Here is a 16,832-nt window from a genome sequence, read left to right as displayed (position 1 = left end):
TCTCAAGCTTGTGATCCCAGTGACTTGAAAGCGAAAAGCAAAACATCTGAGTAAAAGAGTATCGTGAGGTAAAAGTGAGTGCAGTTTATTTATTTAATTATTCTGATCGAGAAAGAGTTGTGGTAAGTATTCTTATTTGTTTTCTTAATCTTTCTTCTTTCTTAACCTACGGGCTAGTTATTGCGTAGTGCTTAATTTTCTAATTAGTAGTATCATTTTTTATCTGAAGATAAAAATCATTTTTATTCTATTTCCTCCCTTTTAACACTAGGCTTTTAGCAATAATAATAACAATAGTAACCAACTAGTAATAAATTAAAATCCTACTTAGTAACACAAGGCTTTTTAGTACCCTCAATTCTCTAGCGTTTTATTGGTGCATCTTCTGTCTTCTTTGGATTCATTTTTCATAGTTTCTCATAGCTTCGACTATAGATGATTTCTTGAGGTCATGTCCTTCTTTTAGAGCCCATGGGGCATATAGGGGGAGGACTCGACAGAGTGGTGACAAGGAGACTAGACTTAGAGTGTGCTCGTTGAATGTAGGCACATTAAATGCTAGGCTTCTGGAGCTGTCCGACGCACTTAATAATAGGAAAATAGATTTTGCTTGTATTCAGGAGACTAGGTGGAAAGGGGCTCGCGCCAGAGAGTGTAATGGGTACAAGTGTGGTATTCAGGCGTAGATAACGCTAGAAATGGGGGGGGGTATCTTGGTTTCCTCTAGGCTCAAGGAAAATGTAGTTGAAGTTTGTAGATACCGGGATAGGATCATGATGATTAAGGTTATTATAGAAGAGGAAGTGGTGAATGTCCTTTCAGTGTACGCCCCACGTGTTGGCCTGGGGGAGGGGGAGAAACGTTGCTTCTGGGATCAGTTAGATGATGTACTTAGGAGCATTCCGGAGGACCAAAGAGTTTTTATAGGGGGAGACTTCAATGGCCATATAGGTAGTGCAACCGACGGGTATGACGGTGTTCATGGGAGTTTCGGTTATGGTAGCAGGAACGATGAGGGGCGTACGTTGCTTGAATTTGCTACTGCTCACGATTTGGTGATCACTAACTCCTTATTTAATAAGAGAGATGCGAACTTGATTACGTTTCATAGCGGGGGACATTGTACCCAAATCGACTACATCCTGGTTCGAAATCGGGATCGATGGGCTTGTATTGACTGTAAGGTGTCCCCTGAAGAGGCATGTGCATCGCAACACAAATTGTTGGTTTTGGTGTTCCGCGTTCCGCACGGGCAGAACACTCATAGGAGGGCTAAACTGGGTAAACCTAGGATCCTTTGGAAGAAGTTAAATGGAGCGACAGCTGATGACTTTAGGAGTAAGGTTTTGTCTAATACAGGTTTTGGAACTACAAACTCAAATAATGCAGATTTGTTATGGAAAAATATGGCAAATTCCATCAGAGAGGTGGGCAAAAACACCCTGGGGTTGTCCACAGGGAAGGCCAAGGAACATAAAGAATCGTGGTGTGGAACGACGAAGTCCAACTAAGGTGAAGACAAAGCAAACTTGCTTCAAGGAGTTTCTACAAAGCAATGACGACGAAGAAAGGTCGAGCTAAACAAAGATACAAGGAGGCAAAGCGGGAAGCCAAGAAACGGTGGCTAAAGCAAAGGATAAGGCATACGAGGAAATGTATAAGAGATTAGACACCAAGGAAGGACAAAACGGCATCTTCAGGCTTGCAAAATCTAGGGAGAATAGGAAAAAGGATCTAGGTAGCATTAGATTTATTAAGGATAACAATGGTGTTCTATAGCGAAAGATCATGATATTAAGAGGGTTTGGGGTAATTACTTCTTTGATTTATTTAATGACGGTGCCTCTCCCTGTAGAGAAAGTACCGTTGATGGGTCATCCGACCATCATACATCGGCCAATGACTGCCCTACAAGTAGGATTGGGTTTGAGGAAGTCAAAATGGCTCTTAGAAAGATGGGAAGGGACAAAGCTGTCGGTCCTGATCAAATTCCTATCATTGTGTGGTTGGCCCTAGGAGAAGAGGGAGTTAAGTGGTTGACCAACATCTTTAATATTATTTTAGAGACTGCCAAGATGCCAGAGGAGTGGAGAGAGTCCACGGTGATACCAATCTATAAGAATAAAGGAGATCCCCAACGTTGTGGTAACTACAGAGGTATTAAACTACTCAGCCATACCATGAAGCTATGGGAAAGGGTGATAGAGGCTAGGTTGAGACAAGTTACTAAGGTTTCGGAAAACCAATTTGGCTTTATGCCAGGCAGGTCTACCACGGAGGCAATTCATCTAATTCGACGACTTATGGAGAAATATAGGGAAAAGTCTAGAGATCTTCACATGGCGTTCATTGACCTTGAGAAGGCTTATGATAGCGTTCCCCGCGATACGATCTAGAAGACTTTGGAAACGAGACGGATCCCAACTATTTATATCCGGACGATACGTGATATGTATTGTAGATCTACTACATACGTCAGGACTACAGTTGGCGACACCGAGGCATTCCCGGTGGAAATCAGACTCCAGGGTCGGCTCTTAGCCCTTACATCTTCGCCTTGATTATGGACGACATCTTTGTGCGACACCAGACGGTGTACCATGGTGTATGCTTTTCGCTGACGACATTGTCCTAGTGGCTGAAACAAAATCTGAGTTGAATAGTAGACTGGCTACCTGGAAGACTGCTTTGGAAGAAAAAGGTTTAAGGATCAAATTGATAAGACAGAGTATTTATGTTCAAACTTCAGTAGGGACCAAAACGAAGACGATGTAGAAGTTTGCATAGAAGGACACGTTCTCCTCAAAGGATTGTTTCAAGTACCTAGGGTCTATGATACATAAAGATGGGGATGTAGATGATGACGTTACACACCGTATAAAGGCGGGATGGCTAAAGTGGAGGGCCGCTACTGGAGTTTTGTGTGACATGAAGGTGCCTTTAAAACTTAAGGGAAAATTTTATAGAATGGCAATAAGACCAGCACTATTGTATGGATCAGAATGTTGGGCAACCAAGAAGGATATGTAAGGAGGATAGAGGCCGCAGAAATGAGAATGCTTCGGTGGACATGCGGTAGGACTCTGTGGGATATGACAACAAACACTGCTATTAGGATGTCCTTGTGGTGGTGCCTGTTTCCGAGAAATTGAGGGAATGAAGACTACGGTGGTTTGGGCATGTCTTTAGGCGACTACCATCTGATGTGGTCAGGAGGGTAGAGTCGATTACAGTCGACGGTGCCAGAAGGAGAGGACGACCAAGGCGGAAGTGGGAAGATGCTTGAGATCTGATTTGATGGATTTAGCCCTTACCGAGGACATGACCTCTGATAGGAAAGTATGGAGACTTAAGACTAGGATAGAGTAGTGTGGGTCACATCTCTAGGGTGTATCATCTGTCTTCTTTTACTGCCTTTGTAGTAATTTACATAACTTCTACTTTTTATCCGTTTCTGTTATTGGTATTTTTGAAGGCTTAGAACTGGCCTTGCTATCGTTTGAATTATGTGTATCATTCTCTCCACTTTTGAATTTAGTCGGGTCTTACGTTTCTGTCCATATACAAAGATTACTGCCCATTACAGACGCGCATATGACATTAATGATATTAATGACTGCAGATGAATACTGTACAACTATGTATTTATGTATTTATTTATACATGCATTGCATTTTATCTATATTTTTAATTTTCTGACTGCCGGAGGTCTTCCACGGAAGCTACTCTCAACCTGGCGTTGGGGGCAGCCTACTACCCTACCTCCCCCTTACCCCATTGCATATGGGAATTGGGTTTTGTTGTTGTTGTTGTTGTTGTTGTTTATATGACATTTTCTGAAAATATATTCGAATGAATTTTCAAAAATGATTTAAAAGAATAATATGAATTTTTAATGATGAAATATTTCCTTAATGATTTCATAAATGTTTTTTGAATTATTTTAGAGTATAAACTGCCCAAGTTATGCTTTTTATGATGATAAATTGAAAATGATTTTGAATGGAAATATTTAAATTATAAATGAATATGATATGAATTGAAAGCCTATTATATGTTGCATTGAGAGTCGTATGTACACTTGACATGACAGGAAATTGAGTAAAATATGAACATTCGTGTACATTATGTATGACACCTTTGGTGCAAATGATAAGATTGCACTTGGAGTGCATCTTATGATGATGATTGGCACCATGAAGTGCCTAGTGCGCACATTATGTTTGACTCACGTACTTTGTATTCTCTTACATGTACATTGGGCTATGAAAATATTGGCAAGTACCGGAGGTGCTTTTCCTATCTAATTTGCATCCTCCATAATCCGCATCAGAAAAAGCATGTAAGCTAAAGCTAGAGTCTCTAGGATACCAAAGTCCTAAACTAGGAGTGTCCTTAAGGTATCTAAAGATTCTCTTAACAGCTAGTAAATGTGATTCTTTAGGACATGATTGAAACCTAGCACACAAGCAAACACTAAACATAATATCTGGTCTACTTGCGGTTAGATAAAGCAAAGAGCCAATCATTGACCTATATAATTTAACATCTACACATTTACCTCCTTCATCCAAGTCAAGCTTTGTTGAAGAGCTCATTGGAGTGTTATGAGGTTTCCCATTTTCCAGTCCAAACTTCTTGAGCATATCTTTGACGTACTTAGCTTGATTAATGAAGATGCCATCTTTTCTTTGCTTGATTTGGAGTCCCAAGAAAAATGAGAGCTCCCCCATCATGCTCATCTCAAACTCACTTTGCATTAGCTTAGAAAATTCTTGACAAAGAACATCATTAGTAGAACCAAATATTATATCATCAACATAAATTTGAACTACTAATAAATCTTTACCTTTTCTCTTTAAAAACAATGTAGTGTCAACCTTTCCTTTTAAAAAAACCTTTTTCAATTAAAAAATTTGACAATCTTTCATACCAAGCTCTAGGAGCTTGTTTTAAACCATAAAGAGCTTTTTTCAATTTTAAAACATGATCCAGAAAATTTGAATCTTCAAAACCTGGAGGTTGAAAAGTATTTGATAAGAAAGAGATAAAAGTGAAAATGAAAGTTCTGAATTATGTACGAATGAAAAAGAATATGAAATATTTGTTATATTTGATGTTGATTTATATGATTTTGATAAAATATGATGATGAGGAAATCATCTTGAATAGTTTGGTTTGAAAGTTTCAACGATTTTCTTTAAATTACATCTTTATGTTTTAAAGTATTTTATAACATTTTATGTTTTATCTCATCTTAGATGTGTTACTGTCTCACTAAGTTTTACTTAGTGCGTTATGGTTTTCATGTGTATGTTTAGATAAAGAAAATGATGTGACATAAGAAGCACTGAGAGCATCTCTTCTTGGGAAATCAAACCAACCTACAATATCAGTAAGACATCATTTACTCATTAGTGGCATGTATATTATAAATGTGTCGGTTGCTATGATATAATTGCTTGAATAGTATTCGTTAGTTTTTAAATTAAGCAGCATTTTGGAAGTTTCATATATGTTGAGAAACAACATCGAACTGCGTAATTACAACCTAAATTTAGATTAAAATTTGATGATAAAATATTATTTTATATTTTCAAATGAATGATTAAATGGATTTTAATTGATAATTTGAAATTTTAACATAAAACAACATTTTACGGATTTTCAAGTATATAACATATAAAAAGTCAATGTGACATCTTTAACTCGTATTTAAGTACGTACACGGGTTAAGGGTGTTACACCTATGATCAAATTCATGCAATTACATTCATCCTAACATCAAATTCAATCCAAATTCAGCCAATTTCTATAAACCCTAGCTATGGCCGAAACATATACATGCATTTTTAGATGATTTTAATCATCACATAAGCTTGGAAATCATTCTACAACGCTAACAACATAAAAATCAACTTTTTAATTCTTCAAAATTCAACATGTTCTTCATGAATCCTAATCATGAATTTCATCATCCAAGCATGTTTTCTATGAACTATTTATACCAAATGATAGAAAATTTCAAATAGATAATTCTTTATTTAATAGCTTAATCCAAAAATCAATCAAATAAACTTAAAACCCAAATTAAAAATCTCCCATACCTAGCTATGGAGTTCGAGGATGGTTGAGGAAGAAAAAGCTTAAATTTTCTTGATTTTTCCACAAATTTCTCATAATACACTTGGTTTTAACCTAATATAATTGAAATTAAAATTTAATTAATCTGAAATTATCATTTTTACCATAATGAAATATGATAATTTCTACTTGCCATTGAAACATCTTTCATTTTATTATTTCAAAGTCAAGATCAACCAACAAAAATTGAGTTTCCACCTTTATTAATAATTACAAACTAATATTTTTTAATAATTAGAATAATTATTTTTAAATAAATAAAAATTATAATATTAAAAAATAAAAAGTCTACGGAAACTAAAACAAAGTAATCACATTAACTAATATTTTTTTAAATTATGGAAGAATATAAAATTGTCCACTAAATAATAAAATTATAATTATATAAAAAAAATAATTAAATAATTTAAAAATAAAAAATACAAACAAACATCATTATTGAAAGATGACAGATTAACGATGGATTTTATTATAACTCAAATACAATTTAACTGATGCTTGTGAACACATCAGTATGAGAGACAAATCAACAAGATAATTAAATAAACATTAGTTAAAGATATGAAATTAAACATACTCTTTAAAAATATACTTTGATAATTAACCTCGATGATTAAAGGAGGGATTGTTCTTCCTAAAAGTTTTGAGTTCGAGCAATCGTTTTTATAGAGTATATTCATTGTTAATAATAAAAAAATTCTTAATAGATATTACCTTGTAATCATGTAAATTATAAAAAAAAATTATTTAGAAGAAGATTTATTAAATAAATAGTATAGAAATTGAAAGTATATAACCAAAAAAATAAAGAATAAAAGAAAAATAAGAAATATTGTAAGAGCGAATCCAATCCGCTTACTTTCAGTATAATTATGAAAGCCCATTAGGTATTTCAAATGGGTAACTCAATAAGATAGAGCCTTTTCCTTTTCTTACCTACCTAGCTAGCAAGTAGGGACTTTAATTTGGGCGTATTTTGAGGGAATCTGTCTTATTTCGACTTTTTTTTTAAAGTGCCGTGTTTCGTACTTAATTAAATAGAATTAACCTTTCTCGTGTATGTAATTAAGACGTGGGTGATTATTTAAAAGTTAATTTAAAATTTTTATTTGTCATTTATTAAAATCATAAATGACACGATGAGTTAGATTTATGAAATAATTTCTCGTAATATATAGATATTCTCGCCATTCAGAGATGAATGGTGGATGGAAGAAATTATTAAATGATCTTGACTCATTATATTATCTATGATCCTAATCAATAATATTTCTTTATATTATTTTTTCAAGTTAAATTTCTACCTCTTTTTTATATGTAATTAAAATGTGAATGATTATTTAAAACTTAATTTAAAATTTATGACTGTATCATAAATAATATAATTCATTGATATTATAAATAATGTAATGGACCGAATCCATTAAACAATTTCTCGTTGAAATGGGATTTTGGATAAAGACAAAGGGATGGTTTTCGTGTCATCTGCTGCACATTTCTTAATGTCTGGCATCGCCGTTTTACACGTGGCGTGGGAATATCAACAAAGTTTAAACCAGTTTGCCCAAACTCCAACACCGGATTTCGTAGGTTTTACATCCCGGTTTAAACCAGTTTGCCTATACTTAGTCACCGAGAAATTATTTTATGAATTCATTTCATCACATCATCTATTATTTTAATGAATAATAATTATAAATTTTAAATTAATTTTAAATAACCACTCATATTTTAATTATACATAAAATAAATAAATAAATATTTACTTTTAAAAAATAATATAAAAAAAATATTATTGATTGTAATAACTTAATAAATCAAAATCATTTAATAATTTCTCTCATATTATTATCCTATCACCCACCACATATGAGAAATTATTACATATATAAGAAAGAAAGAGGTGATGATTACCTATTTCCACCGCATTTCCCATTCATTACCAAATTTCCAGAAGAAACCAACCAACCAACCATGGAAGCGACGTCGTTTCTTTCTTCTTCTTATTCTTCCTTCACTTTCTCTTCCCCCCTTCACCTCGTTTGCCTCGACATGTCCACCGCAGGGCCTGTTCTCGGTACCTGTAAATCCGCAGACATGTCGAATTGCTGTTGTCCGCAAAAGAATGAGCTTCCGGTGCGGACACCCTAAAAAGCTATTCTCTCTCTCTCTCTCTCTCTCTTAAATTTTCCTTTGCTTTTTGTCGACTACTTGAGTATTGTTGCATGTTTTTGTCTGTGAACTGTGAAGCACAAAGGCAACACGTAGAGGAAATGTGCAGATGACAGAAGTTCCGACTTCTGTTCCGGTGAGAGTAGCACACGAGCTTCATCAAGCTGGGCATACATATTTGGATTTCAGTTATTTTTTTCTGGTTATAATTGAATCTTGAAAATTTCCAAGTATTGTAAAGCAAGGGCTTCAATTTCTTCGTTGTTTTTGTAGGACACCTGAAGAGTGCAGTGTAGGGCATGTTCCTGGGGCTATTAACATCCCTTACTTTTACAGACTTGGATCAGGTTGGCCTAATATCCCTTACATTAATACCTGAAATTGTTTTTAACCAATTTTCTAAGTTTTTGTTTTTTCTTGCAGGAATGGCAAAGAACCCCAGGTTTCCAGCGGAAGTATCAGCACATTTTGGACAATATGATGAAATTATTGTTGTGGTTTTTTGTTTCCAATTGAACTGAAAGCTTTCCTTTTAGAACTCCATGAACATTGTAATGATAAAATTGTCTGGTTATACAGGGGTGCCACCTTGGGAAACGGTCTCTAATGGCTGCCACCGATCTTCTAGCTGCTGTAACCACATGAACTTATCATTCTTCAAATTGTCTGACATGGTTCTAAATCAGCCCTCGTTTAGATTTTGAATCTTTGAGTCGTCCAATAACTTTGTTCATAGAAGCTAACCTAGGTGAATCTACACGAGGAAGATGGATAGAAGCTAATTACAACTTCTATCATTGATTGCTTTTTGCAGGGCTTTACTGCTGTCACCGACATCGCCCGAGGGTATGCGGCGTGGACTCAGAACGGGCTTCCGAGGGATTCACGATGTTGCTGATACAATAATAAAGTTAGGACAAACTAAAGAAGATTCAAGTGAAGAGAAGATCTCACCTTTTAATGTAGTAGCCAGTCACAGAATAACAAGGAAGTATGTGAACCTAGATGTCTAGGGAAAATGCTCTTGTTGTTTTTGTATGGAAATGGAAACAGAGAGAACAAACAAATAATAGATGAATGGAATTAGTGAAGTTTGTACATAAAGATCTCCTCTGCTCTTGATGACACAATAAAATTTGCTAACCTGGTTTGCACCCCATATGAACCGAATTATAAGCCAAAACTAGAAAATTTGGGTTTTGATAGTTGAGATTAATGATGGTAAGAATCAAGACAACCAACACTAATGTTTCATCATTAATTGGTAGCAAGAATAAAAGCCTCCAATATCATCAGTTCATTGGCGAGAATCGTTGCCATTGAACACCACCAAACAAGTCCAAACTTTCCGTGGAAAGAAAATGGCATCTATTTATACGAACTTTCAGTTCTATCCCTCGTATTCTTCTACTCTCCCGTCAGGGCTGGTTCCCGATGAAGCATCCCCAGAATGGCAGCTAACGGAAACCTACTTTGTCGGCCTCCAATGCGTTCCAGTTGTGATACTGTACAGGAGCACGGTAAAGAAGAAACGGGCCGTCAACTAGGCTTTCATGGCCCTCTACGCCTTTGTTCCGGTTGTGATACTGTACAGGAGCACGGTAAAGAAGAAACGGGCAGTCAACTCGGCTTTTATGGCCCTCTACGCCTTTGCCGCCGCTCTGCTTTTCTGGATTTTACAGGCACATCAGATGTCTTCCGGGAACAATTAGTTGTTAATTCACTGTCGAACGTGTTCCTTCTTAGACAAATTGATGATGGTACTCTGTAATTTTGTGACATATCCCATAATCATTGTGCTTATATTAGTCTACTGGTAAACTATCTGTAATTTCGAAGCTTCTGAAACAACTCCCATAAAAAAGTAAAAAACCAATAAGATGATTATATTTATTTAGAATTAAAGTCGCATAAAAGAGAATAAAGAATCCAACAGCGTATGAATATCACAGTAGTTACACAGAACAGGTACATCATAGAAAATTGAAAGTCAGTGAACCAAATATGCAATTACTTTTTGCTTTTTACAAACAATTTCCAAATCTTTTTTTTTCACAAACTATTATTTCACACATAAGAAATATAGATATGCCAATAAAATTTTACAAGGTCCAGTCCTCCAATGCCATGCCATTATTCCATCTCTACCAGTCCAGTTTGTTTGATGAGCACAACATCGGGGAAAGAAGATTCTCAATTATGTTGTGAGAACATCGGGAAGTTGAATCGATTGAGCTCCAAGTACTTTACCACCAACATCTGGGAAATTTTCATGTCCGGGGAGTGGGTTTACTTTTCCATCGATATCTACTTGCAGAGGATACATCAGAAGGTGACCCTGCAATGGCGAATATTCAGAATCTGTGAATTTCTTCCAGTTCTCTTCGGCAATCCCATTCACCGTCCTCACACAATCTAGACTTTCTGGCTCCTTGAACAGCTTGTTTATATCGCCTAGATGCTCTGCCCATAACGACATTCTATATCCGTATACCTGCCAAATGCAGAGAGACATCAATGAGCAGCAAATACAATAAAATATTCAAATTCTCATCAAAAGCTTACTTGCCATGCAGTCTCAGGTTGGCGTTTTTGTTCAATATGTTATTTTACATGCAAAGGAGAGAGATAAAAGCATTTTCTGATCTATTAGTATGACAAAAGGAACAGAAATGTGAAGCATGTCTCTCTCATTGCAAAAAAGTTCCGTTCTTGGGTCCTAAACACGGTTTTCGACACTCTACATCACATTAATTTTGGGAAGAAAATAAACCAAGACAAATATATGACAACATTGAAGGTCTTTCAATGCCTTTTTCTTACCGCTTACCATCTCCAAACAAGCCAAATTATTGATCTAAATTTCAACAGTTAGCTAGGAAGAAACAATAAGCAAAAAAATACACAAACCTGACCGCGAGGATATTTTTTCTTAGCCCATGTATAATGTGGTTGAAAGGCACCCATAGCTATCTCTGTGTCCTTTGTACCAGCCATGGATCTTTGGTTAATATTAGCTGACCCCACTATTACATACTCGTCATCTATTATCATTCCCTTTGCATGGACGTAAATCATGAACCGACCAAATTTTGCAGAGTCAGAGACCTAAGCAAAATATAAAACATGTTAAAGGAATTTCAATAAAACCACCACAAAACTCAAATGCGGAAATCTAGAGTTGTGTAGGACCAGTCCTGATATGATTTCAATACTCATCAATCTACAACAAGAATCTAAAAATTAACGAAAGGAATCAAGCGATTACCGAATTACTGCCATTGAGCATTTCCTGAGAAACCTCTTCCCGCTTACCAAGACAATAGAAATTGAGGTAATCTCGAGGATGTGCATCCTTAATTTGCATGGACTTGAGTTCTTGTGCAACAACATCATACATCATTTGCATTGTTTGACTCTGGAGACACAATGGGTGAATGCAAGTAAAATAGCTTGGCATTTCTCTAATCAAAACAGAGAATTCCACAGTCGTATTTCAGTAACAATAAAGGTGATATCCAAAAACTAAACCGTAAACCAAAAATGTAACTAAAACATAAAATAAGTTCAACCAAGCTCAACTAGTAGAAACCATAGCATATTTCCCCAAAGAACACTAACATAGGCATGCTTCCAGAATTGGAAGGTCTTGCATCAGATATCAAGTCTAAGTTCAGAACTAGCTATGGAGTCATGGACTAGCAATTAAGTGGATAACTGCATTGCGGCTTCATGTTTTTATCATAAGGAATAGACATACGATGCTTACAGCTAATGTGGATCAGGAACTAGATACCAACCTGCCAATATAGAATTTCCTGTACCGTAGCAGTTTTAGGATCACCCTCGGGCCACAAAGGAATCACGATGTATACCGCAAATCTCTCCCTTGCTCTAATTTTAGAAGCAACCTTTAGTGCCAGTTCCATAGGGATCAGATTATCGGCCCCTGCTTATAACATAAAAGAAAAGACATGAAGATCTAAAAGAAATTAAATAATAGAAGCACATTTTAGCTTCTTTATTGCTACCAAAAGATTAATAGATGCATAACTCAAGGCAAGAATCCCAAGATATGGAACAAATAATGTTACCAAGGATACCACAGCTGACCTGCATTTTTATACGATGGCCATGCATACGAAGATCCAAGGAAGTACTGGTTTTCAATATATATGTAATGCTGGGCAGATCTGATAGCCTGTATATAAGCAGTTTGAATGCTTTTATCTATCACCAGACTTTTTGAACAGGTAAGATTCTGCAGAAAAGACATCCAACAATAAGAACCATCGTACGACATTATACAGAAAAACATAGCTGCAAGTAGGAATCGGGAACTGGTGAAAATCTAGAATATGTAAAAGCTAATACATATTTGGTTTCCTTCTATCTTTAAAACAGAAGAAAACATTTGCAAGGAGAGACCTGATTCTGAGCTTTTTTTATGTATTTTGGAAATCCTTTCAGTGATCCTGAATCAATGGAGCGGAAAATCTGTGCAAGGAAAAGGAAAAACCAACATTGCTATTTCCTTTTTGAAAAAATGAAAAAGGACAAGATAGAACACGTAGTATTCAGCAGCAAAAATTTACACAACCTGAACATCCCAGTTTTCACGATCATCTTTGCTAAGAACATGTACTTTGGGATCATCTTCTGGAACTATTGTAGTACCATCCTCAGTCACCTCTAACGGAGGACTTTGTATCCATGAGATTCGTTCTATCCTAATCAAAGAATCATCGTTCCAGTGAGATTTCCCTTTAAACAGTAGGCTGAACTCTCTCCACCTGGTCGATTTCCTCCACCGCTGCTCAAAGTTGATAAGAACATCATATGCAGCAGGCCCTTCGATTCTGCTATGTAAATCATGCCATGGTTGCCTTGGGGCCCTGGTTCCAGCCTGAAAATTAGAGACAGGTCAAGAGAACATGAGAAAATAAAGTGCGCAGATTAGAATTTAATATACATGTACCTAAACCAGCATTTGAACTTTGATGACAGTTGAAACTTACTGAACAAAATGAAAGTCTCATATTATTCTAGCATCATGTTTCAAATTGCAACATAAGCGCACAAGTCCTAATCCCAATCTAAAGGGCACCAGTTATATGAATCGCTTCCTCAACTTTTACCGTGTAAGACCATGCTCCATTTATGTGATAGGCATAGCATCACTATTCTTTCATGTCACATTTGTGAAATGCTCACAAAGGTCATAACTAGTTGGAAATTTAGAGGGAACCTGGGAGATTTTAGTCACTCAGAAGCAATGCTAAGAAATTCCAGTCGTTTATGGCACTTAAGGTAGAATAATAAGCACCCGAAATATTTCATCATCTCCTCTAACCAGTTTCAGATTTTACATAAGATGCTTTACAGGAAGTCGGTGCTATTAACATACAAAACGAAACGTCTTAACACAGAAATATTTGGACAAAAAAATAAGGCAACCACTTACAGGAAAAGTAGGATTATGAAAATCATCCTTGAAAATAGTGTCAAGATCATGAAGTAGTCTATGTTCAGGTGTATCATAGCGACCATCACACAGATCAATACCTCCAACAAATGCAGTTATCTTTCGATTATTGCCAACTGCCTGTGTGTCAACAAGGACACATTTTTGATGATGTGTAAACATGGTTCCAACAACCTGCAAAAAATAATTTCAGAAGCAACCTCAGCAAAGTGTTTAGATGAAACACTTATAAAGTCAAATAAGACTTGTCAAATCTATAAAATAGTTTGCTAACCTAATCTACCAAGCAAAAGCAGAACGATAAAGAGACCATATGCTCCTAGTTAAATCAAACAAAAACTGAATATGCAGGAAATGGGTTCTTCAAGGTAAAGGATCTAAGTTCCACATACAGAAAATAAGCAAAATACGAAATTCAATATCCGTGTGCAAGGACGGAGCCACTAAGCAATTTGGAGGTACACATTAATTAGCTACTTGAGTGCAAAGATAAACAAGTTAGTTGCAAACAACAATAGTTCAATATAAAGAAAACCTTGCCTGTTGTTTGAAATAACCAAGCTTACTGCTAGCATAGCGTGAAGCCAGCACACAAGTAACAGAGGAATGCTTAAAAAACTTCGAAGTTTCTTCATCATGCGTCTGCATCACTCCAGCCTGCAGCATCCATTAATACACACATTAAGATATCGTAATTTCGAAGAATCATAGGTTAAAACAGCATAGAGTTTGAGGGAACTTATTTTACCGTTCGGATACCAAATTTATCGTGGGAAGTTTTATCATCCCAAACCAACAACAAAACTCTAACACCTTCTTCAGATTTATACTTAAGCAATTCACCTAGTGTTAAATCCCCACCTCGAGGCAATGGCCGAGTAGGCTCTCTAACAAGATTAATCTTATGAAAAACGGACCACCCAACAATATAAATCATATGATGAGCCTCAGATATAGCATAACAAATATCCTCCCAACACTTGCCTTGGCTATAAACTTTACCGTCATCTAATTCTATTTTAGGCAACATACCGTCCGGCACGTGAGCATCCTGGTAAAGTGTCACCTGGTTCCCTTTCCTTAAGGGGAAATACGTGTGCCTTACGCCGGCTTGCTCTGGGTCACTGGCGACGCCCTGTTTATATAAAGAATTTTTCTCGCACGGCGAGAATGTCATGTCGAGGTAGATCGCCGAATCCTTCTTAGGAGGCTTTCCCTTGGGGCCAATGAGCGGGAACCAGCCGGTGATATGCTCCCCCGTGGCGATTCTCGAAGCTGGGATCTTGGCGGTGCCGATTGCTTCAGAGCCGAACAAGTCGTTGTCTTTGACGTTAACTTCGAGCTCATTGACAGGATGAGCTAAAGGGATGATAAAACGCTCGTTCCACTTCGGGTTCTGTGAATTCTTCAAGACGCGTGTTCGAGCGACGGTGGCTTGGGGCAGGGAAACGGTGACGTAGGGATCGCTGGTGATGATTTTCCGGTGCTCGTGTACCTTGGCGTCCCCTTCTTCTTTAGAAACCGCCTGTGACGGAGGTTTGCAAGGCTCGCACGTAACGCACCTGCGGAAATGGTTTGCCATAAAATCCATGTTGGGCAACCTCCTGGCTTCAACGATGGTTAAATCTAAGTCGCCGTGGAGATAAAGCTCCTCCTTCGACCCTTCCTCCTCCATTTTCACAGTACCAAAAGGAACAGCAGAAAACTAAAAGAAACAAAAAAAACCAAAACAGAGTTTATCTCAATGTTTTGGGTCCGGCACGGCGGTGGAGACTTGGTTTGCTGAACAAAAACTGCGGGGGACGACGTGGGTTTAGAGGGATTAATACGAAAACGGAAGGCGTAGCGGAATAGGGAAATCGTGGAACGCCAGTTACAGACAGCTAAACTAATCTAAAAAAGCTGCTCGCTTTGCTTTGCCTTGCCTTGTTTCTGCTTTGATCATATCTACTTTATGTCGCTGTTTTCAAGGGACACGTGATACGTTAAATGGTGTCTTAAAATTCCGGAAACTGAAAAAAATAGTCAATCATTCAGCCTGAATGAATGACGATGTTGCAAATCTTCCCCACTTTAATTTATTACCAAAATCAAAACTTCCCTATGAGGAAGTATTGCTACCGCCACTTGATTTGGTTGATTCCTCACCTTGTTTCTACATTTTTTCCTTTATAAGTTGCATTTAAATATAAAATTTTGGAATGCAACTCATAAATGGAATAAATAGATAAAATTATTATTATTATTTTTGATTTTTTTGGTGAGAAAATGAGTCCGAAACTGAACTCCGTAGTAAAAGAAATATCAACACAAAATTAATTAATTCTCTTTATATTGATTTAACTTGTAAATAGGGACACTTTAATTTTCATCATGCACTCCTATTCTAGCATGCCTCTTCAATTTTCTATCATAAATGTGTATAACTTTCTTTTATTGTAAAAAAAGAAAACTGAAAAAGATAGTTGGGAAGTAATTTGAAATAATTTTCTTTTCAATTATTTTGATTGGGTGTTGAGTCGACAGATGATATCATTAGTTATTATTTTAATTATTTACTTTTTAACTTGGAGATCGAAATTGTAGTGATAAAGCATTTATTGGAAGAAGAAGAAAAGAGAAGAGGCTTTATATCTTTTTACTATTTTTATGATTATTTTTCTTTTAAAATTCTTTAAATCTTTCAAAGAGAAGCAATTGGGGCATGGGGTGGGTCATAGGCAGCGTACTAATGATAAAGACATATGAGTAAGCCACCCACCACGGACCCAACCAACCACTGCTGCTCCATCTCTCCCTCCAAACAAATATCTCTCTTCTCTGGTCACAATTCAACGTGGGGGCCGATGAAATCACACTGACAAAATATAATAATCAATCAATCCAGCAATTTACCAAGAGACAAGAGAATTTGGTTCTGTGATTTATTAAATAATCCATTGGGATTTTGGTTCTGAATTTCACGTGCATCCGAACCTTCCACTCTCCCATTTCCTCTTTGCCAATTTTATCCCAAAAAAATCATCAAAAA

At 36.5% G+C, this 16,832-nt stretch overlaps 1 protein-coding gene and 1 pseudogene across 2 annotated transcripts; one reads left to right on the top strand and one right to left on the bottom strand.

Annotated features, from left to right (window-relative positions):
• Positions 1 to 4,412: 4,412 nt before the first annotated feature.
• LOC120138139 (phospholipase D delta-like) lies at positions 4,413 to 15,750 on the bottom strand. Of its 2 annotated transcripts, none has more exons than XM_039153724.1 (10): positions 14,550 to 15,750; positions 14,342 to 14,458; positions 13,781 to 13,975; positions 12,917 to 13,222; positions 12,745 to 12,813; positions 12,430 to 12,577; positions 12,117 to 12,265; positions 11,585 to 11,734; positions 11,158 to 11,424; positions 4,413 to 4,423 (listed from the first exon to the last, which is right to left on the bottom strand). In XM_039153724.1, the coding sequence occupies exons 1-9, from the start codon at positions 15,474 to 15,476 to the stop codon at positions 11,188 to 11,190; spliced, it is 2,298 nt and encodes a 765-aa protein (XP_039009655.1). In that variant the 5' UTR covers positions 15,477 to 15,750; the 3' UTR covers positions 4,413 to 4,423; positions 11,158 to 11,187. The 2 variants fall into 2 exon arrangements, with proteins under 2 accessions (XP_039009655.1, XP_039009654.1); XM_039153723.1 differs by lacking the exon at positions 4,413 to 4,423 and adding an exon at positions 10,293 to 10,810 and having other exon boundaries at positions 11,227 to 11,424; positions 14,550 to 15,746.
• On the top strand, positions 8,104 to 9,368 carry LOC120138140 (annotated as a pseudogene).
• Positions 15,751 to 16,832: the final 1,082 nt, after the last annotated feature.

This window comes from Hibiscus syriacus, unplaced genomic scaffold (genome assembly GCF_006381635.1).
Source record: "Hibiscus syriacus cultivar Baekdansim isolate YM2019G1 unplaced genomic scaffold, ASM638163v2 tig00110678_pilon, whole genome shotgun sequence".
NCBI classification, from domain to species: Eukaryota; Viridiplantae; Streptophyta; class Magnoliopsida; order Malvales; family Malvaceae; genus Hibiscus; species Hibiscus syriacus.
This window is presented reverse-complemented; position numbering and strand designations above follow the sequence as displayed.

Excerpts from the sequence above, each read along its gene's own strand:
- LOC120138139 (XM_039153723.1), bottom strand. The coding sequence starts at position 15,476 with ATGGAGGAGGAAGGGTCGAAGGAGGAGCTTTATCTCCACGGCGACTTA. Across the intron at positions 12,814-12,916 it reads GTGAAAACTGGGATGTTCAG|ATTTTCCGCTCCATTGATTC; the intron begins GTTGTGTAAATT and ends TTCCTTGCACAG. Across the intron at positions 12,266-12,429 it reads GCCATCGTATAAAAATGCAG|GGGCCGATAATCTGATCCCT; the intron begins GTCAGCTGTGGT and ends TGTTATAAGCAG.